This window comes from Glossina fuscipes, unplaced genomic scaffold (genome assembly GCF_014805625.2).
Source record: "Glossina fuscipes isolate IAEA_lab_2018 unplaced genomic scaffold, Yale_Gfus_2 27, whole genome shotgun sequence".
NCBI lineage: Eukaryota > Metazoa > Arthropoda > Insecta > Diptera > Glossinidae > Glossina > Glossina fuscipes.
In genome coordinates this window covers 10357259-10384158 of record NW_023998422.1, presented here as the reverse complement: position 1 = coordinate 10384158, position 26900 = coordinate 10357259, and the positions used below count along the sequence as shown (strand labels likewise).

Here is a 26900-nt window from a genome sequence, read left to right as displayed (position 1 = left end):
GACTAATATCAAAAAGAAAAATTTTTTCATTTTATTAATTTATTTAACACACAGAACACGCACATTTATTATACGACTGCAGTGAAATGCAAAATATTATTTTTAGTTCATTTTCTAACAATCTTTGAAAAATATCGTAAAAAATTTAAAGTTATTTTTTCTTTTCACAAAGAAAGCGGTAATATAAATTTTTTAGACAATCGCCGTAACAATAAAAAGAATCGAAAAGCGTAAAACTCCTTAAATGCAAAAATAATAAAAGGAGTAAAAAAAAAAAGAAACGATTACATATACATTAGCCTTAAAATAATAGCAGTGACAAAGAATTTATTTTTATAAGAAAAATTTCAACAGTGTCAACGAAATAAATAACAACAGCGGAAAATTTTTGAATTGCCTAATAAATCATTTTTACTTACTAAACAAAATAAACGTAGAGAGAGAAATATTGCTTGTGGTTCTCAAGGACTTGTATACTCCACAGCAGTTTGCTTTAATATACAATTTGTCAGAAAATGACTGCAAATCTTCGTCAAATTCCATTGACCTGCAGTGGCCACACTCGGCCAGTAGTGCATTTGGATTTTAGTGATATCTGCGAAAGTGGTTACTTCCTAATATCGGCATGTAAAGGTAAGAAGATTAAAGGTTGTACCATAAATATTACATTTTTCATTGTTTTTGAAGCAACGGTGGTATAACCAGAAATACAGACGCATAAGAAAAACTTCCAACCGGCCAAGTCATGGTCACAGAATTAAGTTTAATATGAATTATGAAACCGAGCAATAAGATTAAAGCATCGAAGTAGCAACGAATTAGACTAAGTTTAATTGCTTTTTGGCAATCGGAAAATCTATTCCAGGTTACATCGTATATATGAAAGCGTCTTAGAGCTTCTTCGTACTTTCATTTAATTAATTTTAGTAAATAAAGCCATATGGTTATGGCTACGTATATAACTAGGTAATGATAAATATATAACATAAGTGATCACACAAGCCAGCTAGGTGACTGTTAATGTAATCGTCTTGTCTCACAAAAATATTCTCCTCTGATTTTCGGGCGTAGAAAGGAGTTTCCTACGAATTCTTTGCCACGTAATAAATTCAGATTGTTGTGTTTCACGTGAAATCTTCACATCAAATGTTCCTATTGCTCTCAAAGATGGCTACAGTTGTTTGATATTAAGTAAATAAATAATTATACTTTTGTGTTGGATAGAAAGAACTGCCACCTTTGACGCCGAAATCAAAAATTTAAAAAGATTATTAAGAAATTACAGCTAATTGCATTTTGTCGACGTGATCTATTAACGGAGAAACAAATTACTTTTTAAGTTTCAGAATTTTCTGAACATGTCGATCACAAATTATAGACACATTTTCAAAGATTTAGCACGATCCATCTCGGTGTCATTTTTAGATTATAATGTTTTGAGGTCTTCGCCTCAACTTTTCATAATCACTTTTTCGATTAATCAAGAGTTTCGATTTGTCTTTGCACCTGGCGTATGCTATAAGACTGGGTCGCGCCTGGCAGTGAAAACAGTATTGTGGATGCCTTACTTCGATTACCGCGATTATGTGCTCTTTCCGTGGATGTATTTATTGCAATGGAAAGTATAAACCACAAAGTTGAGAATGGAGAAGTCTGAAAAAGCTCACCACCATATATTTTTCTAAGAAAGTGAAAACGCGATAATGTGAACAGTTGAATAGCAATAAAGAATATTTGAACCGTGTCAGGCAAATTCCTTTCAGGGGGTGAAAATCAACTATCTGCTTAAGGTGTACGACAAGAATAACTCTCAAGAACAAAAAAATATTTTGCTAATAATTTTGGAATCTCGGACATCTAAAATTATATCTAGAAAAACCTCGTCAAGCTGAAGTATTAAAAATGGTGTTTGGATTTAGATTAATTTAACTATCGTAATAATGACTTTAAAGCATTCGTCATCAAGACATTTTAAAGGTTCTTTCTGTCATTCCCATAAAGGCGGGCTTATGACATTATATCCGCATATTACTTTTTAAAAATGATCATCTAATTGATTCCTTGATTCCTTTAACAAACCCGGTATTGTAATTTTGACTATAAATTTAGGCTGATAACTCTAACATGCTAAAGGAAAAGTAAAGACCAATATTCCGCTTGGGCAATAAATACTTTCCATGTCGGGTGGAGATAATCTAAATTATAATTAAACAATTTCTTTAGGGCAAATTTAAAAATGTCTTGATTTATATAAATATGTATTCATCTTCGCCGTTATATCCGAGCGAACTAAATTCTCATGGTTTCTACATCTGGATTTTCGGTTAATAAATGAGTATTTTTGCCTTCCTTTAGCTGGCGTATTATAAACGGAGTAAAGACATTACGGTGGGCCATGGTCCACTTCCCTCAATACGTTTATTCATATATGTTTTATGCATACATTGAAAAAATGGTCCGATCCGAAATATCTTCAGTAGAGTCCGTCCTTCGCGATTTGTAGATTGAACATTAGAAAGGACACACAGATGGACAAGCTTAGATCGATTCAGAAAGTTATTCAGAACTGAATTGCAAAACCTTTTGGGTGTTACATATATTCGTACAAATTCAATATATTCTCATACCACAAATAGTGTAGAGTATAAAAGCTATCTTATTGTTCTATTTTGAGGACGAATTTCTACCTGCTTGCCATAATATAAAATTCCGAACTAATTCTTAATTGCAGGCCATAAAAACCAGACCAGACGCACCATTGCAGACGGCAAAGAACTGTGTATAGCCTGTACTAATTATTGATTGTATTAACCTTTATCTCTACCTTAAAGCATTACGATAATTAAATGATAAATACTATATATGTATATCATAAAGTTAACATAAGTAACAAATTTATGAAATATTTGAATGAAAGGCATAAATGAAACAAACAATTGCAATAATAGTGACCGGTAATCCTTTGCTTTCTCGTTCCAGGTACTAAATGTTGTTTTAAAACTATTTAACAATTATTTTCATTGTTTTTTTTTTTTTTTTTGCATAATAAGATACATTTAGATAAATGCATTCAACGCATTTTGCTACGTATACAAGTGATATTATGTATTACATGCACATATGTAAGTACGTACGTACGTACGTACGTATAGCTTTTGTGCGATCAAGGTGAACGAGAAATGAAAACATTTCTCACATGAAACTTTTCTGAAAAAAAGAAGAAAAAACATATAAACAAAAAAAAAAAAGATCTAAACAAAGACATGAAATAAATTGTTTAACATTTGTTTTAAGAATATTTTGAAACAAAGAAAGTTTAAATGTGAATTTCTGTAAAACAATTTTTGTAATGAACAGATTTAAGTTGTTCTACTGAAAAGAAAGCAATCTATTAAAGAAAGGCATAAAATCAAAGAAAGGGGAGGAGTAGGAAGGAGAAAGTGAGGGACGGAAAGGAAAAATTCTTCGCAAGGATTCAATCGAAATAATTAACGCATTTACTTGGTGAATTTGCATGGCGTCTACACGCGCCCTCATTCCTTCAGATATCATCTGAAAAACATAGGTATCTTCTATATCGATTCAAAGAGATTGTCCCAAGGGAGGAAAGAGACTCTCTGTCATATCCTATATGAGCGCGAGTCCATCTGCGAGGTCAGACACCAAGTGCTTAGAAAATATTTCATAACACTAGACATAGTATGGTGCTCCGCAACGCAGAAGATGGTATGGTTCGTAAGCATCCTGCCAGATAACAATAGATCTTGTATGTATACAGTACAGATTGTCCACACAATAGTAATTATAGGTGCTTGCATATATTTTGATCAGCAACATTATTGGTGAAAATGATAAAGTAACGCGAACTATCAATGTACACAACGCTTAAATTCAATGATTTTGAACTCTGCCCACATAATATAATATCCATCCATTTAGTGTTGTCGTGTTAGTCGTTGTATACAGACGCCAATCATTGAAAACTCAAAGTTGCGTTTTCGACATTCTTTACTTCTATTTGAAGAAATCTGCTGCCAAAGTCCATCAAACAATTTACGAAGCTTATGGTGATGCTGCTGCATTGTCGGATGTGGTTTGAGCGATTTAAAAGCGGAGATTTTTTTTGACAGTGACAAAGAACGGCCTGAAGGACCAAAAGAGTTCGAAGACGGTGAATTCATTGTAAGACTTATTGGACGAGAAGTTATCTGAAGATCCATATTGCCAGAAAGATGGGAACAAGTTTTGGAAAACGGTGGATTATATATTGTAGCAATGTTTCTCAATAAATGTATTGAAAAAATGATCAAAATACATGCAAGTACCTTATAATAATAATACTAATTTTGCGCGGAGTAATTGCAGCGCGTACCACACCAGGAAGTGGACAATGGAAGGTCAATCAGTTGGCTTACTTAAAAGTCAAAATATCAGGCAGATCAAGCACGCATGCGCTTTTGGAGTATAAATCCAAGTACTATGGAATAAGAATTTTGGTATACATTCAATAGTGGGTATAGAAAAAAAGATATTTTATCCATCTTTTGCAAATGTGGAGATGTAACGGTATGCTCGACTGACTTGCTTAACTCTCAAAGCTAAGAAATATATAAGAAATATATTAAAATTTGGACATTCTAGATCGCTGTAGGATTCGGAGTCGATTTAATCGTGCTCTCTTGTGGCAGAAAAGTTCAGCTGAAATTTTAACTTTGACACATGCATTCTTAATTTATGTTTACCGGTCGACTTGAAAAGTATTTAGGTCCACCTGTAAATTACAATCGATTCACCGCACGCATCAGTTTGATACAAAATTGCATGATGCTTAAATGTACTAAGACTAAAATTAATAAATAATGAGTGTAGCTCATCGGCACAGGGGTCGATGGGATATGTAGAAGATTTTGGTCGATAGTCCTTATTTGTGGCTGATCAATAGATCAGTAGAAAAATCAAGTTATGATGACAAATACGAATTTAACTAGCAAAGTAGGCTTATCATCGTCCTTAGCAGAGTTCTCTCTCTAAGCGCCCTAGCAGGGCTCTATTAATTAGTTAGAATTAATTGGAAGCTTGCTCCGTTCAAATTAACAAACGCTAAATATATTACTGTTGACTAGAAAGCAGTTCAAGTAATTTTTGTAGCTAAAAAACTCTTTCTTTTATTTATTACTAACTACTCCTTAATTCATAATTTCAAATAATATAATGTCGATCGAAGGTCGCTGTCGCAGATGGTATAAGAAATAAAATGTCGACACATACTCGATATAGATTTAAAATACAAACGCCGACAGATATGAGTATTTCTTGGCGTTATAAACTTTGAATAAATAAATGCTCGCTACATAAAGTTTTGCGTAAATGTTTTCCAAGTAATGTTGGGAATAAGTTTAAACAATAGTCGTGATATGATGTCATGAGTTCATCGCATCAAAGGGCAACTTTCTTCATCGACAGACCAACTTTAAGTTTCATATCACAACAGATTTGTGATTTTTATTATTATTGTGTAACGAAATGAATACAATAAACTTATTATCCAGATTTCTACGTGGTTGATCAAATTTTGGTAAAGTTCATGATTTATTATTAAATCAAGAACTCTTTCTACATTTTCATGTGCAGCTGCGTTATAAAGCTTTACCTCGCGTATTTGTAAATAACTTCTTCAAGGTCGAATTATCACTCAAAATGCTGCTTTCTATATAAATTTTTTTTTTTTTTTTGTAAAGTGTCCGTTTTGTGGACGAAAGGAAAAAAAAAAGAAAACCCGTAAACACATTCAACATTTGAGAACTACATAGCTGAGCCGGAAGTGAAGGTAAATGCAATTCATTTCCAGCATTGCCATATGTGAGCAAGTTGAATTATTTGAAATTTTAAAGCGAGCGGGCCCGACTTGACAGTACCGCATTCGGCATCGCGAACCGCGGGGCGGCGTTCGCTCATGCGTGTTACGGATCTAAAATGGAAAATCCTTTGCATTAAAGCTATTTGCAAATTTGATCTTACGACATTAAACTGAAATTATATGCTTTCTGTTTCTGTTTTCTATGGCAACATCTGAGTAACGTCAGAAGCTGACAGATAAGGGATAAATAAAACTTTATATTAGCTCATAATATGTACATACATATGGGGTTATGTCAGTTTTTATTAACACTCTTGCCTAGCGGTATTACAATTCGATTAGCAAAAGCTGTATGACTGCATCATCCAGTGATGGATACAAAAATCACGTACTTTCTCATTTTAAAAACGAATATCAAAAACTGAATAAAAATAAAGCAAGCACGAGAGCAACATACTCACCTTTATCCAAATAATGAATGTCCATATATATGTATATACATATATATATACATATCAACATCAGATTCGATTTTTCATTCGCTTTACGTAAAATATTGTATAAGTTCCACTAAATTTCCTTCATCAGCGCAAAATTTTAAATCTATTCGTCCCGATCTCTTGCACATAGTTGGAATATTCATGGTCGCCAAATTACCACATATAGCTACATTTCCTTTACGCATTTTTAGTTGGTCTTCGCAGACAGAAGTTTAAAAGTAATTTGCTTCCCTTTTTGATAAAACTCGACTTTATTTAAAATACACTTCTTACAAAGCTTAACAATGAAATACGCACCGTCATTATCTACGGTCTTTTCCCGTTCGTCGAGTAATATTATGAATGACGTTGCCTTAGAAACTGACCGAATAGGAGGCGAAGAAGCTATCGACTCTTTTTTTCCACATCCTCCCCTTCTGTGAGCCGCTGACGTGGTAAATATAAATGTAACTGCATTGATCTGAATAAGTGGTAATAGTTGGAAGGGCCAGATCTAGAAAATCTAATTGCTTTATAGTTCTAAGGCAATTCAATATATGCAACAGTCAGAACGACTTGAGGCTAACCCACCTTTTACTGTACAGATCAGTTCAGAATTATTTTTTAAGTCAAACTAAATTTGTCCCTGCGTCTCTCTGTCTTGTTTTCTTTCTACCGCCGCAATTTTTGATATATTTATTTTAATCATTCTCCAGATATTTTGTAAAAATAAATTTACAAAGTATGGAGTTAAGGGTTGCCGGATAACCTAGAGCATACGCTGTATTGAAAACTCTGCTCAACTTGGTATTTTTCAGAGATTTTTTGATGATATTTGCTATACTGACGTCTCTTGGCCAAGGACTCTATTACAAATTACAAATCGGATCCGATCCCCTATAAATTTTACTCTTATTTTGAATAGTCGATATATGAATAGTTGTAGGGTATTTAATAGACTGCTATTGTGCTTCTACTTGATTTTTTTTTTGATCCTTTTCTTCATCGTTAGTACCTGCGGTTCGTTGGAAGGCCTTTTTCATACTAGTTCTTTAGTTATTTTGTCTTTCAATTTGATTTGTAATCCACTGAGTTAATGCGTATTTTATTTATTTTTGGGAAAAAATTATTATAAACAAGCCAATACAGAATTAAAGAATGTAAGCGCCCAGATGCATCGCATCGGTTACAAATATATTAACAAACTTATAATATTCTGAACATTTGATGATGGTTGGTGGGTATATTAGTAATAATAAACATTAATAAAATCACATCTTATATGCACCACAACTACTGTGAACGATTATAAAATGACGGCAGCGCACACCAGACACTGTGTGCATGATTTTTTTCTTCATTTTCAAGGTGCTTCCCGTTTTTTTAAGTATATCGCGTGTATGTATATATGTATATAAATAAATATATTACAAATACATGTATATATATGGATTGCATGTACGTGTGTGTATGGTAATGTACATAAAAACCAATAATAAGTCATCATCGATAACTAAAAACAACGAAAGTAACAAAAAGTATTTTTTCAACCTAAAGGAAATTAATTAGATACACACTTATGCATGTACATAATTTTTTATCATTATGTACTAAATAAAACTGCAAAGTGTTGAACATAAAACTGGTATATTATATTCGCGCGTAAATAGGGGGAAGACAAGTTCACGCTTCTGCTTTGAATAAATATTTACAGACTTATCAGCAATATTTTATAAACATGAGAGGAATACCTTTAGCCAAAGTTACGACAAAATGAGTAGTATATTAAACTTATTACTAAGGTTTGCCAGTATCTTGAAAAATATTTGAACACTGCCGCTGCTCTCCTTAACAAAACGCCGTCTTTGGTTTGCTATATATTTCGAAATTTTTTCGATGGCGCTATCAAATCTTGAATCGTGTATATAAAAATCTTAGGAGAGGAACGTCCCACTTTTTCAATTTCGGTTCAAAATACCTTGCGCGGAGCGTACTTTTCAACTCTATGCCACAGCAAGTATAAAAGATAGCTTCCACTGAGCCTTCAAAACAGATTTACATGTGGCAACATTGTTACCAATTGTCTCACACCTCATTGTCATCAATCGTCCTGCATTCTGGCTTACATTAATTCTTCCACTTCTGCGTTGAAACGGTATACACAAGACTAGAATTACTACATAAAACCTTTAATTATTTGTTCAAAAATGCGACTACAATAAAAGAACAACAGTGCGAGGTCAGTGAAACATAGAAACCGTGCTCTTTATCGGCTTGAAGTATCAAAACCTGCAAGAACTGAGATAAAAGGCTTATATTTGATATATAAAGTTTCCTACACGAATTGTTATATATCAAGACTGCATGGCACATCTTTATATTGGCCGATGCAATTATTATATTGTTTCCCTAAAAATAGAAAATACGCTTCTTATGTGTAATGAAATTTGGTAAACATTGCATGCGGTAGGGTGCCTAATAGTTATTTTTCTCAGTCGTTTTAACGTTGAAAATTTATTGATGCATTTTAGTCAACGAACTCTGAATACGTGTAGAGCTTTCCGGTTTTACTGGTGTTATCTGCTTTAAAATTCTTAACAGTAGAGTATAAGTGTTCGGGGGGGCTATCAAGAGAAGTAGTAAGCGGTTACGTGATTGATGTTTATTACAATCGAAGGCAATAAGAATATACAATTATTTTGTTGTATATGTAGGGCTACTCAAGAAGTAGACCAAGGTTTCGTAGGGTTAATTAATTATATACACGCCTGTGCGTGGCATATATAACTAGGAAGGCACCAATAGTAAGCTGTAGTCGCACTTTAAATACTTTAAGATAGCACTTAGTTTACATTAAAAATCCGATCATTTACAAACGAATCGGAATTTTATACTATTATATAGTTCATGCCACGGATTTTTTTTAAAGCTTCATTGTATTTACCACCTATATGGCAGTACAGGCTCACTTGCAACTTTAAAGTGGCTGACACAATGAAGAATTTACGTTTTCACGTTAAAAGCTCCCAACACAATGAGTAGCCGCGCTACCATACTGCTTCGCAGCAAAATGTAAACGAAAACATGGTTTTAGAACCAATATAAATAAAGAAAAACAACAAACTAACAAGCTTTCTTATTGGTCAGGTATTTGTAGATATATATATTAGATATATTTTTGTGTATTAATTTGGAAACTATCGCTTTCTAAAAATCGCGTATTGAAGAATATATTTCAAGTTTAAAATAGTTGGTCTTTATTGCTTATTTCTTAGGAAACAACGCATGGAATAAAGTCAGATTGCAAATCACATAATATAAAAAAGAATGTAACATTTGTGTAAAATAAATAAAAATTAGCTAAATAATTTCTAAATTTAAAATAAATTGTCTTTATATTTTCTTGTGCGTTGTTTTCTTTTTGATTTATTTTCATGTACACATGCAAAATCACTTGATTTGTCAATTCCCGTAAAGTTTTGTAAAAAGTCGGCAAAGTTGAAGTCCCAATCTGGAAATAGAAATACCGCCTGATTATGCAAACCTCCTAAATACTTTTGTTCTTGATATCCGATTTTTGAGAGACGATTTTTCATTTTTTTGTTCGAAGTCTCTAAGAAGTGAAGAATATATCCGTTAAACGTTTTTTTTTGTGCCTTCCTTTCCATCGAAATTTGATTTTCCTTCATTCAAATATATCTCTATTTGTATAAAATCATATGGCACTCTGTAGATATCGGGAAACATAAAAATGGATTTATTTTTTTAATTTAATTTGCGTAACGCAGAGCACCCGCAGCTGAAGATATCTCCAGAGAATGGCTGCGGTGTTGCCATTGTTTGAATATTTTTTTCAAAATTTGTTTTGTTTAATACTTTCTCGCCACATGCAATAGCAGTAGCAAAACGCGTGTGGTTAAATCGATTCAGAATTAGCTCATGACTTCTTGCAAAGTTATTTTTAAGGATATCTGTACGCAACACACCACCTATCGCCAAAATTGATGCGATGAATTTAATTGCGACCGTACACGTAGCCGCTACTTTCAAAAGCTTGAAAAGTGAAAAATAAATTTATCATTATATGAAAGCAGTTTTCTTCTGCTTAAACTTTTGCTACTTGTGGAGTAACAAAAGCAAAGATGAAGCTAGGGACAGAATTAATTCTACATCTTACGATTATAAAAAATTCATATACACTTTGCAGATTAAGCGACTTACAACAACTAAGGCAAACCTGCTTATAAAACAAAATTGCGTCCATTAGAGAGTAAGCGTAGAAAAATTGCGTCCATTTGAGAGTAAGCGTATATGTTTGTTTACACTTCTCAATAATTGAAAATGTGTTTATTAACAGCTGTCGCATGTAAAGCTTATTGTAACCGATTGGCACTTGCATTAACAACAATTAAGATTCTCTAAAATCGGAAAGAAAGCTAGAAACGTCTTGGAGCCAATCTGACGCACTTACTTTCTAGATGATAATATTGGAGCTAAATATCAAATGTTATTAGTGAAAGTGACAGTTTGGATTTTTGCCTAGAATTACCTTCCTTAGAGTTACTTCAACTTTCAGATACGTCCAGACCGGCCAACCATATTTGCCCTGGGAAATTAATTAAAGGCATCGAAAAACACTAAGTATTCTTCAAGTCGCGAAACGACGTGTATTCATCTTGAGATTCGTTTGAGGTAATTGCCGCACCAATCTTTTCTTACTTCTCCCGCCTATCAGCGGAACATTCGATATCGTTCTGAAGCAGCGCTTTTCGGTAAACAGTTTTAAAGTAAATATGAAAACCGTGTTTTTTAGAAATCGTAAAAAATATTATTGAAAGCAGCAGGTTCCTTCGAAATCGGCCCAAGCATATATACTATAGTGCAATTGCGAACATTTGCGTACCTTTATTTTATTTTTTATCTATTTCGTTTGCTGTTTGATTTTACTTTTATTTTCTAGCACAATTGATTAAAACTATTTGGATTATTGCCAATTGTTAAAAAAGTTACGCAAAGTTCCAATACAAATTTATTTTTATGTAACTGGCAACACTGCTTTACTGAGCAGTTGATCTGTTGTTATAAGCCGCAAAATATTTAGTTAAGTCGAATTTAAATTACTCCAAGGTTTTAAAGAAGGTTTTGTTCATTATAATTTTTATTATCATGGATATGATTAAAAAGCAATTGCTGCAAGCATGTATTAATCATGGCAGCATGAAACTTGAAATTTTCCAACGTATGTTAAGGGACCTCTGTAAAGCATATGAAATATCCGAAGAATCTTTCGTTACTGTTGAAGAATTGACAATATTAATTAACGAGATTAACGAAAATATTAATCAATATGATCAAATGTTAACCATTGTCAAACATCCGCTAAATAACGAAGAGTATGTAGTTTTTGCCATGTTAAAATCAAATTTAGCTTGTAAATTTCAACCCCAATACACTGATAACGAACGAAAATATTTTTACAAGTTACTTGAAACATTGGCAAACAGTGAAGATTTCGGTATCGAATGGAATGACATCTACAGCGTGGCCAATACACTACCGACGAATGCACAACATCCCATTTCCAAACAACGCATACAAGATTTAGAAGATCAGTGGACTTCTCAAGGTTACTTTATTGCTAAAGATCATAAAATATTCTTCGGGCCTCGCACCATTGTGGAGTACGGCAATTATCTGAAAAATCACTTTCCTGAGTTTATTAAAGATTGCGTGTTATGCAGTAAAATTGTATTTTGGGATATAAAATGCAACGAATGTGAAGTAAAATTGCACCGGGAATGCATACGTAAATATTTGTCAAAAAAAACCAACTGCCCTAATTGTAAAAAAAAGTGGAATACGCATTTGTAAGCATTTTTTCTTGCTTATCTTCTGAGTAAAATAAAGGAGTTTATTGTTCTTAATACAATTTAAATAAATAATAAAAGGGTATGAGTAAAATCAGAGCCATTTCTACTTCTAGCTCACAGTACTAGTATTTGTTCATTTTGGGTTCATTAAAGGTGATGATAACAAATTTTTATTTTAAATATTTTCTCAAATCTTTTGTTCATTCGTTTGTTGTTTCTCATTTTATTGATTTGTTTGGACTTAACTCACTCTAACTTAAAAAATAACCAAATGACAATGGATTATACCAACTCATGCTTTTTTTTTGGGTTGTTTGTCTGGAAAATATACAAGTAGATCTCGTACATTTGGGAGTAGAGAATAGTATTGGCGATTGATTGCGAGGGGGAAGGGGTGTTGATTTTTTAATTGAGAGCGGGTTGTTATTTTTATTTTTTCTTCGTTGCCGTTACATTTGTCGCTGTTGCTTGCTGTTGTGTAAACATGTTTCCAAGCAGTCTAAATTCGCTAATGCAAGAAAGTCGGAACGTTTTTTGCGTATGGGTCGTTGGCATTGATGCAATCAATGAGTCAAGGTTGCTTCCGCAATGTTTGCATTTAGTTTTGTTTTCAAGATTTAAATGCATACATAAATATTTTCTCTGTTTCAGCAGCAACAACAAAGTGCATGCAATTATTGTTTACCCTGACATATGGGATATATGAAGGAAATGAATTTATTGTAACTTTCTAAAAAAGATTTTTTAATTTATTTTATTATAAAGTATTAATAAATGAATGGAAAATTTTTGCAAGATTGCATTATAAATGAGATATTCTTTTCGTTTTGGAAATTTTAACACATCTAGATGGCAGTCCAATGTTGCGGCAGGGTGATACTGGTGATTGGGTGGGCACCTTTGAAGGTCATAAAGGTGCTGTTTGGGGAGTGGCTTTGAATAAGAATGCCACATTGGCAGCCTCGGGTGCAGCCGATTTTACCGGCAAAGTTTGGAATGCTGTAACCGGCGCTGAAATCCATAGTTTCCAGCATAAGCATATAGTAAAGTCGGTAGCATTCGATACAAATTCGGAGAACATTGTAACTGGCAGTAATGAGAAATTAGTGCGTGTTTTCAATCTCGAACAACCTCAAGCCGAACCCGAAATGTATACGGGTCATGGCGGAAATATTAAACAAGCGTTATTCTGTCGTGATGATAAATGTATAATGTCGGCGGCTGAGGATAAAACCGTACGTCTGTGGGATCGTTTGACTGGCAATGAAATTCAACGTCTAACATTCCCCAATAATCCGAATAGTTTGGAAATTTCCGCCGATAGTCATATCCTAACGGTATCTCATGGTTCCAGCATTAGCTTTTGGGAAGTCGATACGCTTAAAAAACTGAAAGAAGTTAAAGTGCCAACCAATGTGTCCTCAGCTAGTTTGCATCCTGACAAGCATGTCTTTGTGTGTGGTGGTGAAGATTTTAAAATGTATAAATTCGACTATATAACAGGAAACGAAATAGGTAAGTATTACCTTTTCGGAAATGTACATACAGTGCTGCCAAATTCTATTTTTTTCATTTTATTTATTTAGAATCATTTAAAGGTCACTTTGGTCCTGTACATTCAGTGAAATTTAGTCCTGATGGTGAATTATATGCCAGTGGTTCTGAGGACGGTACTTTACGTTTGTGGCAGACTACCGTTGGCAAAACATATGGCCTCTGGAAATGCACTGAACCAGGCGAACTAAATAATTCATTAAATTCTCCTCGCGAAGTACATGCCAATTAATAAAAAATACATTCACTAACCCACTCGCATACATAATAATGATACAAATGAAGAAAAAACGAAAAAAACAAAACCCTTCCGGATATTTTCCTGCATAATTAATTTTAAGATTTGTACTTTGTCAAAATATTTGCGTAACTAATTAAAAAAAAAACAAACAATAAAAACTTATAAACAAATAAAAAATATTAGTACTTTCTCTATATAATTTCTTCCGCTTTAGCGAAGTTTATTTAGTTTTTTTATATAATTATTATTAATAGAAAGAAGTGGACACTGAGATGCTGACTATGAAAATTATAAAATAAGTTGTATGATGTTTTACATATGTGTGCCCGTAGCCCATCCATGCAAATAGATGGTAGTGAAATTTAATATTTTTTTATCTTGTCTAATTTCCGGTCTTTGTTGCAAATGATTAAACCAGCGAGAGAGATTCAAGTAGTTTTCTTTGTCAATTGGCGTTAAAGATTCCTGTAACGTATAGAAAATAATATCATCATACATTTTTAATTGATATTATAAGAAGATTACTTAAGTAAGGATTAAGTAATATAAGCTTTAGTTTTTCTACCCCAAAATAAATAAAAAACCTTGGATAATATTACTATCATAGTTTTAGTTAAATTGCGTATATTTATGATTAATTTGTGATTTACGACTTAAGCTAGTTAATATTATGTTATACTAATAACTGATGTGTGCCCGCACCATAAGGTGGACAATATTTTAAAGTGCTATCAAATGAATCTTCTTCCTTGAACAGTTTAGCCTAAGTGCCAAAGTCACTTCAATGCGTCAACTTGTGGGACTACCACTACTACCACACTTCCGGTGCGGGTTACAAGGCCTTGGTGGCACAATCCATCTCATTAACGCATGGAGGTTTTGAATTAACAAAATCTATTGAAACTCGTCGCAAGTTTTCAATGTATGGAACAATGCTTTTGTTCGCGCCGATGCATTGTCTGCTCACGCTCGTATAGTGGACGATCTGCTCCACTGAATCACTCAAGAAAGGAAACTGCTCACAACTTTGCGAATTTCTCGATTAATAGCAAAGGTATTTAAAAATAAGTGAAAGCAAATTTTTCGTACCATATCTCACACACTTTTTTAAGATAATTGAAACATGTTTTGTTTTCAATTCTAACGAAATGAAAAGTCACACTGGTTATATTAGACACGCATCAAATTAAGCAAAAAATCTAACCGGATATATATTTAAAAAAAAAATTATAATGACTCGAGAGAAAATCATGAAAAGGATAAATATATAATACTTAATTTGAGAAAATCGTCATAATTCCATGAGCATATAATTAGTAGCTACTTACCACTAAATCATAAATGGCATAAAATACAGCCAAATCCCCTATGGTAAGAGAGTGTCCCACTAGATATGATTTATTTAGAAGTAACCTATTAAAATCCCTTAAAAGCTGCTGAGCAATATGTTTATCTTTACTGCCGGGAGACACGTACAAGACAGCAAATTCTATCCATTGATAAACTTGTGCTTCAACCTCACGGTTGCAGCAACTACTCTTAGCAATATCCGAATTAGATTCTTTAGCTAATACATTCAAAATATTAGCAAAGCCAGTCACAACTTTATTACCGCATGTTCGTGTTACTATCTAAAAACAATGATAGTAAACTTTTTTTGTTGATTTTGCGAACTTCATACCTGTTCTTCATTGAGTTCAAGCTCACCGGCAGGCATCTCCAAACATTTCGCAATTTTTCTTACTGTTTCAACGTCGCACATTATTATCTAATAATTAATTATAATAATTACTGAATTAAATGCAATTAATGTTATGATTATTCTATTGTTATTCGTTTCGCAAAGCAAAACATAACCTTATTTTTAATTAGTTGGTTACGTTGAAAATGTATATTTATATACGAAAGCTTAATGTTGTAAAATTAATAACAGCTGGTATCTTGGCTTAAACAGTAACCGCAGCAAGCGTCAGCTACCGAAAATCGTCATCAAATTTTGTGTCTAGGCCCGCTCCGTAACCAAACAAAAAAGTCCCATATACAATTCTTTCCTTACATTTATCTTCTCCTTAAATGTTTAATAAGGTTTGGATGCAAATATGTGTGTGGCCTCGCGCGTTTTTAATTAAAGACTGTTTTAAGATTTGCAATTCTAAAATTGCGAGTGCAGTGCCTTTTTTTTTGTAATAAGAAAAAAGATTGAGCAGAATTTGGAGTAAGTCAATTATTTACAATCTTATGGTTCTCCCTATACGAAATTTTTATATTACAAAGATGCTTTGGTGCAGAAACTTAATGAAAAGTACTACTTGAGTTATCTTTGTTTGCGTTTAGGGAGCGTAGCGTCCTCGTGCACCGTTAAGCCATATATAACGTTTAATTTTAAACTATAATTCCCAGTTTTCGGAAGATTGAAAATACATCTTGTAATATGTATAAGCGTTTAGGGTGAAGACGATGCGTGCAAAAGCTATATTAACAATGAACTTAGTGCAAGTGGGTTATCAAAAATTGAGCTTCTTAACCGACTTTGACCGAAACAATTATGGATAAGTCATAAATAATATTTTTTTGTCGAGAAGGTTTTCCATTCGCACTGACGTTTATTTTAGCTTATTTCCTCTTATATGGGCCATTGGCTGTATTTACTTATAACTGCTTTCCGGTGACAGATAGGTCTCGATACAATTAGTCTGATCTCCTTTTTTTGTATTAGGTGTCATAGCCAATTCCTTGCATTGCGGGTAAAATTAAACAAGACGTGCAGAATATTTTTTTTAAACTATTACCCATCGCCACCGTAATTTTTGTACACTATGGCAAAAATAAGAATTGTGTTAGACAATGTGGTGTAGGACATTTAATAATCGGAGTTTGTCAACTCTGAAATTTCTCTCTTACGTGAACAACGGTTAAACTGCAAGAAAAATTAACTAATAATGCCTCGTTTAATTGAGACAAACTTATTGCTAAACTGAAAGATTTCATGTTTCAACCATTGTTTAACACGTTATAGTTGTGCAAGGCCACTCCCTCGACCACTTTTCGCATTACTTATACATGACTTTTGCAAATTGTTGCTGGTGTTCGGCTTTGGGCCAAAGCAAGTCAATCTATCAAATTTCATTAAAATATCTGAACTACAACCCACAAGAAGGATAGAAATCACATATATAGACATTACATACAGGGGCAGATGAATATATAGGTGAGCGCAAATATTGCATTCATCAATACTTTCTTATTTTTTACTACATTTTTGAACATTCAATTGTTTTTGGCATTTCATTATAACGATTTGAAAAAAATGTAATCGATTGCATTATAATCCAACATTTGTATACAAAAGCTGAAGACTGTACAATTTGTAACAACTGTTTTTTTACCATATGGAGCATACTTGCCGCAGGTTTCCATAACACTTTCATTATTACATTAAATTAGCGTGTATGTTACATAATTATATATTAAAAGCAGCAGCAGAATTTTCGTAGTACTGTTGATGACATGGTTTTTTCACTACGTTTTGAAAATATATAAAAGAATTGCTAACAAACATCAGAACAATAATTTCAAGGGGCGTCGTCGAAATTTGCAGTAATAGTACACCGGAGTACACACGAAAGTTTTTACACAGACAAATTTTTGATGAAATGAAAAGCAAAGGAGATATAAATATATAAAAATGTTGACTGCAGCATTGTTGTTAATTAAAATATTCTTGTCAAGGTAATAAATTATTCCGCTTACTCCACGGTATTCGTAACTGCTTTTTCAGTTTATGGCAAAAAAGAAGTTGTTGTCTTAAATACTGCTTAATAAATATTCTTTTATTCGATATTATTTTATGATTAATTATTTAGTAATTATTTATACTGCTATGCCATGGGCTAGAAAGAGTAGACTGCAAATTTTGAAGTTTTGTACGAATTACGGTATTTGTTTCTGTTCCCTGCATTCATTTCTTTTGGTAACTTTTATTTTTCGGCATGAAATTCTGGTTTTTGCTGAATTGTCTTTTAACTGTTCCATTCTATCGTTCCCATCGCCCAAGTTGAAGATGGTTTGCTTTGGTGATCAGCTGTTTACCATTTGTTTACTGATCTCGCTAATGTTGGCGGCGGAAAAATTAATAGGTAATAAAACTTTTGAATTTAAGGAAATTTGATAATCATTTCTTTAATTACTTAGCTTGTTTTGTGCTAAACGGATGGGGATAGTTGTTTATTTGGTAAGTTTTTTAATAGCGTGCTTTTTGGCTTTTCCTAATAAAGTATTTTTATTCATTGTTGCAAACCCCATTTCCAGTAACAACAAAAGCGCTGCACATAAAAAGAGGATAAAAAAACAAAGGAGATATGTGTCCAATTCCGTTGAGGCCACTAACTCCAGTTCCAGAAGCTGAAGTTGAGGAAGTGCCGTTAGAGGTAGAGGAAGCTAGAGAGGAAGTAGTAGTAATCGACAATCTTCCGAACTGGTTACCGGAGAATCTTGGGCAGGAACAAGGTCAAGGTCATTATGATACTGAGCCCGTCCATCGTTTACGAGGTAGACGATGATATAAGCCAAGAGGAATGAATCGAAATCCTCATTGACAAAGAGCCATAGCAAATATTGGCAATTAAATCATATCATAGGGAGCCGTAAAAAGATGGGAGTTGAAACCAAAATGATCGTAAGAATATTAGTGACCATTTGGAAGACTTTTGCACGGTAGAACCAAGCGACTTTTTGAAGAGTGATAAAAGACGCGTTATTTTGCATCTTATGGATAGGTGAAAGAAAAGCCATATTGGCCGTTTCTTATAGTAAAGAAAATGGAAAGTGCGGAATTTCGACCCCGTGTTCTTCGAGGTCAGCAGTGTGAACTTTTATTTTATAATTTCTTAAAAGTACAATATACTTTCGTAAATGGGCCTTTGACTACACGACTTTGATTATTGTCAAATAATATTTTTATGATCTTGGCTTTAGCAATTTTATGCAGATGTATGACATTCTCAGTGTTTCCAGCTTCTATATCATCTGATTGTATTTGCCTATGTAATTGAGATGCAAAGAAAGAAATTTTCTGATTTTACTTAGCGAAGGAATTTTCGAGCGTGACTCTACAAACAGCAAGGTTATATTGCATTCGCATTTTTTAGTTTCATTGCTTTTTTATCAAGTATAATGAAAAAATGTGAAATATTACACGAGATGAAGTGGAAACAGAGTGTTTAAGATAACATTTTTTTAATCTAAACATACTTTTAAGGTCTTTATTACAAATTTAATAGAAAGGCAGGAATGTTATTAAATTGTTTTATTTGCTCAGGCTGAATAGGAATAGTCATATAGTTCTTTGGTATCTCGGAAATCAGACTTGATATATACTTTTACGGGTATAACAATTTTGTCATTTCAGGGATGAACTATAGTAAACAACATTTGCGATTCGTTACATCACGTTGCATCGAATAGAACGGAGACGTCACTTAACGTAAAATCCGGAGTAATTTTCTTGATGTACAGATCATCATCGTTTGACTGATAAATGGAAACATTTCTTCTCATTATTATATCGCCGAAAGCCTACGATTCTACATTCCTACTCACAATACACAAAAAACCCAAAAACAAGAAAGGACAGAAAAGACGAAAACTTTTTAGTGGTTATTTAGACTAAATCAATTTTTTTCTTTTAATTTGGTCTCTTCTCCTTTGCCGGCGCTAATTTCTGTTACATTCTCTTGTTCACAAAAAAAATAACTAATTTACTATCGGCAGTTTAGTGATTCACTCCAAATTTTTTTTTGTTTTTGCCCGACAATCGGGAGATGTCCCCTGTAAGTACGGAAAGAAATGAAAAGATGGAGCAGTGCTTGTGTATGTTTAACTGCGAACAGAGCAAATGAGGCACCGTTAAAAAGACCACTGTAGGTACATTGTACAAGAGTCGGGCACTGTGATTGAAAAACGGTAAGACGCGGAAGTGTGTCGCGCGGTTTAGGACGGGAAATGTTTAGGAAACCTTGTGGTCCTGGTAAAGAACTTAGTCGGATCTATACTGGCTTGTAATGTGCCGTTATGGTAGAAGGGTACAAGCTTTTTTTTTCCTTCTTTTTTTTTATTGTTTGTACATTTTTATACTCTTCACCGAATCCGGATTGATATATTCATTTTCTTAAAACATTTGCAGAAGGAGGTATCAGAGACTCCATACAATATACACAAATTACTACTACTGTATTGTTGATCAGCATCAAATTCTAAATCGTCCCGTCTATCCGCGTAAGTAATGTCTGTTGGAAACATTGTCTTGGCCACAAAAATGAAGCTATCAACTTTCAATTTGGCAGAAAGATCGGAAGTTCCTGCTGGCAGGTTGGTAGTGTAGTACTGTTTAGAATTTGTGGTAAACATTCTCCCCTTGCCGAAAATGAATATATCGCCCACAAATTCCCAAAAAAGTTTTGAAAATTAACTAAACTTTCCAGGGAACACGCCATTAAGGCCCATGTGCCTGCGGGAAAAGTACTGAGAACAACTTTGCTTTCCATGTTCTTTTTTTTTGTTCGTTAGTTATAAACTAAAAAGAAATTTCCATTTTTATTGTCATCAAGTAAGAAAATCATATACTGCTGTCGCTTAGCAGCTTTTAAACCCACCACCCACCACCTTCGTTAGCTTACGTTTGACTGGGTTATAGTATTTTTTTGTTTCTGATCGAATCAATAATGCAAAGAACCATGCATTTGGCTTTTGCACAAAATTCCCTCTGTAAGCCTTCGTACTCCTCTTTCTATTAAAATTAACAATTGATAACACCATATTTTAGGAAATATCTAGTTTTAAGAATAGTTTCGAATGTATCTAATAACTTATTTTATTTAGAACGAATATATATTTTTATTTAATAAAAACTTCGTTTTTCTAACACATTGTTTAATTTTTAATGCTTTACAGAAAAACTGCGATTTAAATAATAAAGAGCGAGAAAAATAAAAGATAAAGAGCGTAAAGTTGGCAAAAAAATATTTTCACACCATTGCTCCTAAAAAGAATGTTCACATGATAATAAAATAAGAAAAGGTTGCCTCTACAGAAAAAATTACCATTGTGCCATGAGTTTATTTCCAGGTAGCACTTTAATAAAAACTGGCAATTATACGCTGAGTTTTAATTTAAGAGCAATTTTCATGGCGAAGATTACATATTAATCTTTTTGAGATTCATTTGTTGATGGTGAAGTTGGGAAAAAAATGACTTCAATCAATCTGTTGGATAGAGAGCTAAGCTTATAATGCAGTTCTGACAGGAAACAGGATGAAAACCTTAGAGAAAATGAGAGACAAGGAAAACGAGAAATGCGACTGTTAAGACGAACGAGTTTAAGATGTAGACAGCATGAACAATTACCTAACAATAGAGAGAGTAATGGCCGTCGGCAAAGTGAAGGAAGAGAGTAAAGTACCGCCTCCATGACCGAATTTACTGTTAAATTGAGATAACAAGAGATGCTATCGCCCGTGTTCTTCGAACAGAAAATATAGTTTATCGCCATATGGAGCAGGAACGCAATATCGAAGAACAAAATTGGCAAAATGAACGATATCGTTAGGTCGAGAGAGCAAGAGATGTTCAAGCCTACGCAGCTAGACGAGCAGATTCACAATATCGACAAAAGAAGCAAGAGAATAACACAGAAGGACGCCGCCACCATCATCAACATGAAGCGTACCCTTAGATCGAGAGAGCAGAAGATGTTTAAGTCCACGAAAGTTGTCGAGCAGATCTAGAGTATCTTCAAACGGAGCAAGAACATAATACAGCTGGGCGTTATCGGCGCCGTCAAAATGAGGATTATCGAAAAATGATACTATATAAGACGGTCCGCCAAACTGAATGTAGGTTATACACAATGGGAGCAAGTAACGTCTTTCAACGTCACCGACTTAGGCAAGGAATAAGAATATTGAGCAAAAGTCTCCATGGGATTAATAATAGGAGAGTGCCGCCGCTTAGAAGTAGACCCGAAAATCGCAGAAGGATCAGTACTAGGCAGGTAAAAAGAGGGGAGTCTCGAACGCGCCATTGAGTAGTAAAAAACCGGTGCATACAAACCAATAGGTCGGTTGAATTTCCGGAAAAAATCAAGAAGGATCCAGCGGAGATCTGCGCTTGTTGTAGAAAGCGGCCCTGTTGAATATATTCTGTTCGGCAGATTAGTTTTGTTCCCAAGAGAAGGCCAGAGGCCTTTAGACATTCTTCTAGACGAAGACTCTGAAGAATTATTACTGCAGATACCTTCAGTTCATTAAATCCTCTCTGTTTGCTAATCCAAAATTCTTCTTTAAATTTGTTAACTCTAAAAGAAAAATTTCCACATATCCCTCTTATGTTTCTTTTAATGGCTCTGGTTCCTCGGATGATTTTGAAATCTCAAATCTATTTGCTGAGTATTTCCGACGAAACTTTTCGATTGCTAATTTTGAGTTATCAGGAAACTACCCATATCCTATAACTAACTCGGTTTCAATACCTAACTTGGTTATTTCGGAAGATGATGTTTTCAAAGGGTTAAGTTCTCTAAAATACAGTTGTTCGCCTGGACCTGATGGAATTCCATCATGTGTACTTAAATCTTGCGCTGTCGAGTTGTGTGGTGTGATCTCAAAGATTTTTAACATGTCCTTGTGTTCAGGTGTTTTCCCTTCATGTTGGAAGAGTAGTTTCCTTATTCCTATCCACAAGAGTGGAAGTAGACAATTTGTTGAGAACTACAGAGGCATAGCCAAGTTGAGTGTCTTGCCCAAGTTGTTCGAGCGTATTGTGACTCAGCATTTAGCCTTTGCCATTAATTCGTATATTTCTCCGCACCAGCACGGCTTTCGGAAAGGGCGATCTACAGTCACCAACTTGTTAGAGTTTACCTGTCATGTTTTCAAGGCTTTTTCTAGTGGCTCTCGCACAGATGTTATTTACACTGATTTAAGCAAAGCATTTGATTTGGTTAACCATAGACTACTTATCTTTAAACTCCAAGCCTCTGGTTTCCCACCCTACTTAGTGAAATGGATAAGCTCTTATCTGCACAATAGATCCTTCAGAGTTTTGTTTAACTTCATTAGCTCGGATGAATTCCCCGTTACGTCTGGCGTACCTCAAGGAAGTCACTTGGGTCCCATTTTATTTAGTTTATACATTAACGATCTCCCATCGGTGGTTAATTCCAGCCAGATCTTAATGTATGCTGATGATGTGAAACTGTTTTCTTCCTTCTCTGTTGAATCGCAATCACATCAGCTTCAAGGTGATTTAGATAATTTTGTTGCATGGTGCTCTTTGAATCTCCTGCAACTAAATCTGAGTAAATGTAAGAAGCTTTCATTCTCAAGAAGAAAGTCATTCATTACTCAGTATTTCATAGATTCGCATAAGTTGGAGGACGTCGATTCGATTACGGATTTAGGCGTCCTATTTGACCATAGGTTACGTTTTAACTTGCATATTGAGCTCTCGATTAGCAAAGCTAGGTCCGCGCTTGGTTTTATAAAAAGGTGGTCCAAAGAGCTTGATGATCCCTACATTACGAAAAGGCTGTACATGTGTTTGGTTAGACCCATACTCGAGTATGCCTCAGTTGTGTGGTCTCCTTCATATAGGTGCTACGTAGATTCAATTGAATCAGTTCAAAAGCAATTCTTGCTGTTTGCCCTTAGAAATTTGGGTTGGGATCCGATTGCCTCTCTTCCTCCGTATGAAAATAGGTTGCTTCTGCTGTCCCTGCCGTCTCTTGAGAAACGTAGATTTGTTCTTGGCGTTTCCTTTCTAATTAAAGTAATAAATGGTGCTATTGACTCGCCTTCATTACTTGGTGAAGTAAGCTTCAATGTCCCTAACCGCTTCTCTAGGCACTTTATCTTGGTAAAGCTTAATCAGTGTAAATTTAATTATGAGCTGTTCAATCCGCTCAGAGTCGTTTGCAAGAACCTAAATGACGTCTACCACTTATTCTCGTTATCGGACTCTTTAAAGTCCATTAAAGCAACATTGCTTAATACGCGCGATTTACCTATGTCGTATTTAAACTAGCTTTTATCCTTAAAAAGTCGTTTCGTTTCGAAAGTGAATTATTGTCAATTTATTATCGGTTGCCAGGCTTATGCATGTTTGCGATGGCTTAGGGGTTCATTTGCAATTTGATCCTGTACCGGTTGTAAGTGTGCTCCTATGCTGATAGTGTACATACTTTTTTTTCTTTTTTCTTTTTCTTTTTTTTTTTTTTCTTCTTATTTGTTTTATTATGCTTATACTCAATTTTATTGTTAATTAATATTAGTTTTGCATTAAGAGCCTATTGAACTCGACTGCTATTTGTTTAGTTGAGTTTCTAGTATAAGTGGAATAAAATAAATAAATAAATAAAATAAATAAATAAATAAATTATCTTTTTCAACTATTTATTGCGGCATTATACGCCGCACAGCAGTTACCCTGGGAAAAGTCATAAAATTTGAGCTACCACGTTTTGACACAGATAGACAAAGTTTTAAATCGATACAAGAAATTAGAACTTTCCCGCATAAAAAGCGGCATATCAGCTTGTCTGAGAAAAAAATTGAGTAGAGTTCGTACACCGCAAGAAATATGCTGGATAATAGTTTGTTGAAAATATCGTTCAACATTATGAGGGATACCACGTACTTAAAAGAGTAAGGTCTTCTCCGGCACATTCGAAAAGTGAAAAAAGGAAAGTTCTTGCAATGATACGACAGGTTGGTCCACCCACATTATTCATTACTTTGTTTGGGGCGGAAGCTCAATAGAATGAACTGACGGCAAAAATATTAAAAAATAGGGAAATTACAGAAGCGGAAGCTTCGAATTCGACTACGCAAGTAAAATATGATTTAATTCGGATAAATCCCATTATTTGCTCGTGTTATTTCGATCAATACGTATGACATTTATTTAAGCTGTTTAAAGTCAATGGGGGTGTCGAATATAAAATTGAGGAATTTTATTGGAGACTCGAACTTCAGCAAAGGGAGTCACCTCATGCCCACACACGCCACCAATTTTAAGGGAAGAAAATTAATTTCGACCATTGACAAATTTTATAAAAAAATTAATTATAACTAGTTATTATAGTTATTATAGATTATAAATATTTATTGTCAAAATTATGGAAAAGTGGATAGTGTACTAAATACAAATTTAACAAAGGAAGAAATTTACAGTTCTGAAAACTTCGGCAAATTTTTACTAGATTCGCGGATTAACAAGTTAGACCGAATGAATAATATCTACCCGATCGACAACCAAAAAAGCTACGATTTTGTTAAACACGTCTTTTGGAGACTGAGATATTAGGGGCTTATATTAGAAGTATTTGCAAATTACCCCGTGTCCGTGTAGATATGCAATAAGTACTAGTTATTTACGCCTGTGTGTTCTACGTTATGAACTAAGCTAATAAAAGCCATCGAGGTGTTTCACGATTGCTACGGGAAACGATGGTAGAAATTCTCTTCAGAAATCAATCCGTTCGCCAGCAGCTGCAACATATTGGCAACAAATTTATGTCGCTTTCTGCGAGTTGCGCTCAAGAAGCGTCTTACAATATGTTAGGAATGAATTTATGGCAATTTAGTAGGTCAATACGTCTGTCACTGAAAAAAGAGTTCGAATGGTTAAATTCAAACGGCAGTTGGAAAAATTGCCGGCAAATTCAACATAAAATATTTCAAACAAATATCGTTTATCATTATATCCAGCGATCATATAGATTGGGCCGAATATGTCTGACAGAGTTCGTTGTTTATTATTCGCGTACAAAAGTAAAGCGGTAATCACGTGGAAATCATGATGAAGATGATTACGTGGAGGGGGAAGAGAATAGTTTCAATAATGATACCGTTGGAAACTCTGACAGAGTGTAGAACAATTCTGGAAAAAAGAGTAGCGCTTGTGACTTAGAACCGGGAACATGAAGCGCGGTAGGAAAGGCCATTGCTGGTAGATTGTTTCAAGAGCGGACAGTATGATTGAAGAATGACGACTGGCGGTAGTGTGTCGCAAGACACGCTGGCAATGCCAGGACAAGGAACGTTGAGTGGTCTTGGTAAAGGATTTAGTTCGATCTATACTGGCTGGCAATGTGCCACTATGCAAGTGGGGTACATGCTTTGTTTTCCTTCCTTCTATTTGTAAACATTTAGGAAATGAATTAACATCTAACAGAAAAGAAACAACTGTTTAATATAAAAAAATCACTATTTACACATATATATATATATATATATATATATATATATATATATATATATATATATACTGGTTTAATTTTTGACTTCGGGTTTTAAGTACACCTTAAGAGCATCAGTAATATGCCTGTATGAGGGGGAGGTCTAATATGACTCACGGCTCTCATCTAATCAGTTTATAGCTAAAATATATGGGGAGCAGGCTTAATCTGTTCAAATAACTACTGCTAAGGCGTTTCATTTCATCTTTAACTCTCGTTATTTTTAACTTATAAAGTTAGTTTTAATGTTTAATTTAAGATTTGTTCTTAAGAGTGTCAACTATTCGGCTGTTATTTTGCTTTAGCTGTGTGAATAAATAATAAATAAGTTAATAAATAAAATTTTAAGATCAATTAATGAGTCTACGATTTTCAAGATAGTTTGACTATAGCTGAAAGATTCGATTACGCGGGAATTTTTTTAACAATAAGACTTGATTGATTTTGGTTATAAAAAGAAATAAAAACTTAATTGATTTCATTTCAAAATGTATTGATGAAATTTATTAATTTATGTAATTAAATATTTTTCTGCATGATTTAGAAATTCTAGTTTATTAAGCTAAGGGATAATTAAGTGAGGCTTTCTTTAATTAAATCCAATACA

At 33.9% G+C, this 26900-nt stretch overlaps 3 protein-coding genes and 2 long non-coding RNA genes across 6 annotated transcripts; 3 read left to right on the top strand and 2 right to left on the bottom strand.

Moving 5' to 3' along the window:
- Window positions 1-23: 23 nt before the first annotated feature.
- On the top strand, window positions 24-14105 carry LOC119635631 (serine-threonine kinase receptor-associated protein). The gene is made up of 3 exons (XM_038030518.1): window positions 24-633; window positions 13056-13721; window positions 13793-14105. The coding sequence occupies exons 1-3, from the start codon at window positions 516-518 to the stop codon at window positions 13990-13992; spliced, it is 984 nt and encodes a 327-aa protein (XP_037886446.1). The 5' UTR covers window positions 24-515; the 3' UTR covers window positions 13993-14105.
- LOC119635636 lies at window positions 10631-10976 on the bottom strand. The gene is made up of 3 exons (XR_005247095.1): window positions 10886-10976; window positions 10808-10829; window positions 10631-10754 (listed from the first exon to the last, which is right to left on the bottom strand). It is a non-coding gene; the product is annotated as an uncharacterized LOC119635636 (long non-coding RNA).
- LOC119635633 (non-structural maintenance of chromosomes element 1 homolog) lies at window positions 11479-12303 on the top strand. The gene has a single exon (XM_038030519.1). It carries the CDS (start codon window positions 11503-11505, stop codon window positions 12205-12207), a length of 705 nt encoding a protein of 234 aa, XP_037886447.1. The 5' UTR covers window positions 11479-11502; the 3' UTR covers window positions 12208-12303.
- Window positions 14106-14120: 15 nt separating the features above from the next.
- On the bottom strand, window positions 14121-18131 carry LOC119635634 (eukaryotic translation elongation factor 1 epsilon-1). Of its 2 annotated transcripts, none has more exons than XM_038030521.1 (4): window positions 17752-18131; window positions 15683-15769; window positions 15330-15632; window positions 14121-14466 (listed from the first exon to the last, which is right to left on the bottom strand). In XM_038030521.1, exons 2-4 carry the CDS (start codon window positions 15761-15763, stop codon window positions 14314-14316), a joined length of 537 nt encoding a protein of 178 aa, XP_037886449.1. In that variant the 5' UTR covers window positions 15764-15769; window positions 17752-18131; the 3' UTR covers window positions 14121-14313. The 2 variants fall into 2 exon arrangements, with proteins under 2 accessions (XP_037886449.1, XP_037886448.1); XM_038030520.1 differs by lacking the exon at window positions 17752-18131 and adding an exon at window positions 17388-17406.
- On the top strand, window positions 17419-18922 carry LOC119635635. The gene is made up of 4 exons (XR_005247094.1): window positions 17419-17730; window positions 18056-18137; window positions 18193-18232; window positions 18310-18922. It is a non-coding gene; the product is annotated as an uncharacterized LOC119635635 (long non-coding RNA).
- The last annotated feature ends 7978 nt before the right edge of the window (window positions 18923-26900 follow it).

Excerpts from the sequence above, each read along its gene's own strand:
- LOC119635631 (XM_038030518.1), top strand. The coding sequence starts at position 516 with ATGACTGCAAATCTTCGTCAAATTCCATTGACCTGCAGTGGCCACACT. Across the intron at positions 634-13,055 it reads CCTAATATCGGCATGTAAAG|ATGGCAGTCCAATGTTGCGG; the intron begins GTAAGAAGATTA and ends TAACACATCTAG. Across the intron at positions 13,722-13,792 it reads TATAACAGGAAACGAAATAG|AATCATTTAAAGGTCACTTT; the intron begins GTAAGTATTACC and ends TTATTTATTTAG.
- LOC119635633 (XM_038030519.1), top strand. The coding sequence starts at position 11,503 with ATGGATATGATTAAAAAGCAATTGCTGCAAGCATGTATTAATCATGGC.
- LOC119635634 (XM_038030520.1), bottom strand. Across the intron at positions 15,633-15,682 it reads TTGAACTCAATGAAGAACAG|ATAGTAACACGAACATGCGG; the intron begins GTATGAAGTTCG and ends CATTGTTTTTAG. Across the intron at positions 14,467-15,329 it reads ATGCCATTTATGATTTAGTG|GAATCTTTAACGCCAATTGA; the intron begins GTAAGTAGCTAC and ends TATACGTTACAG.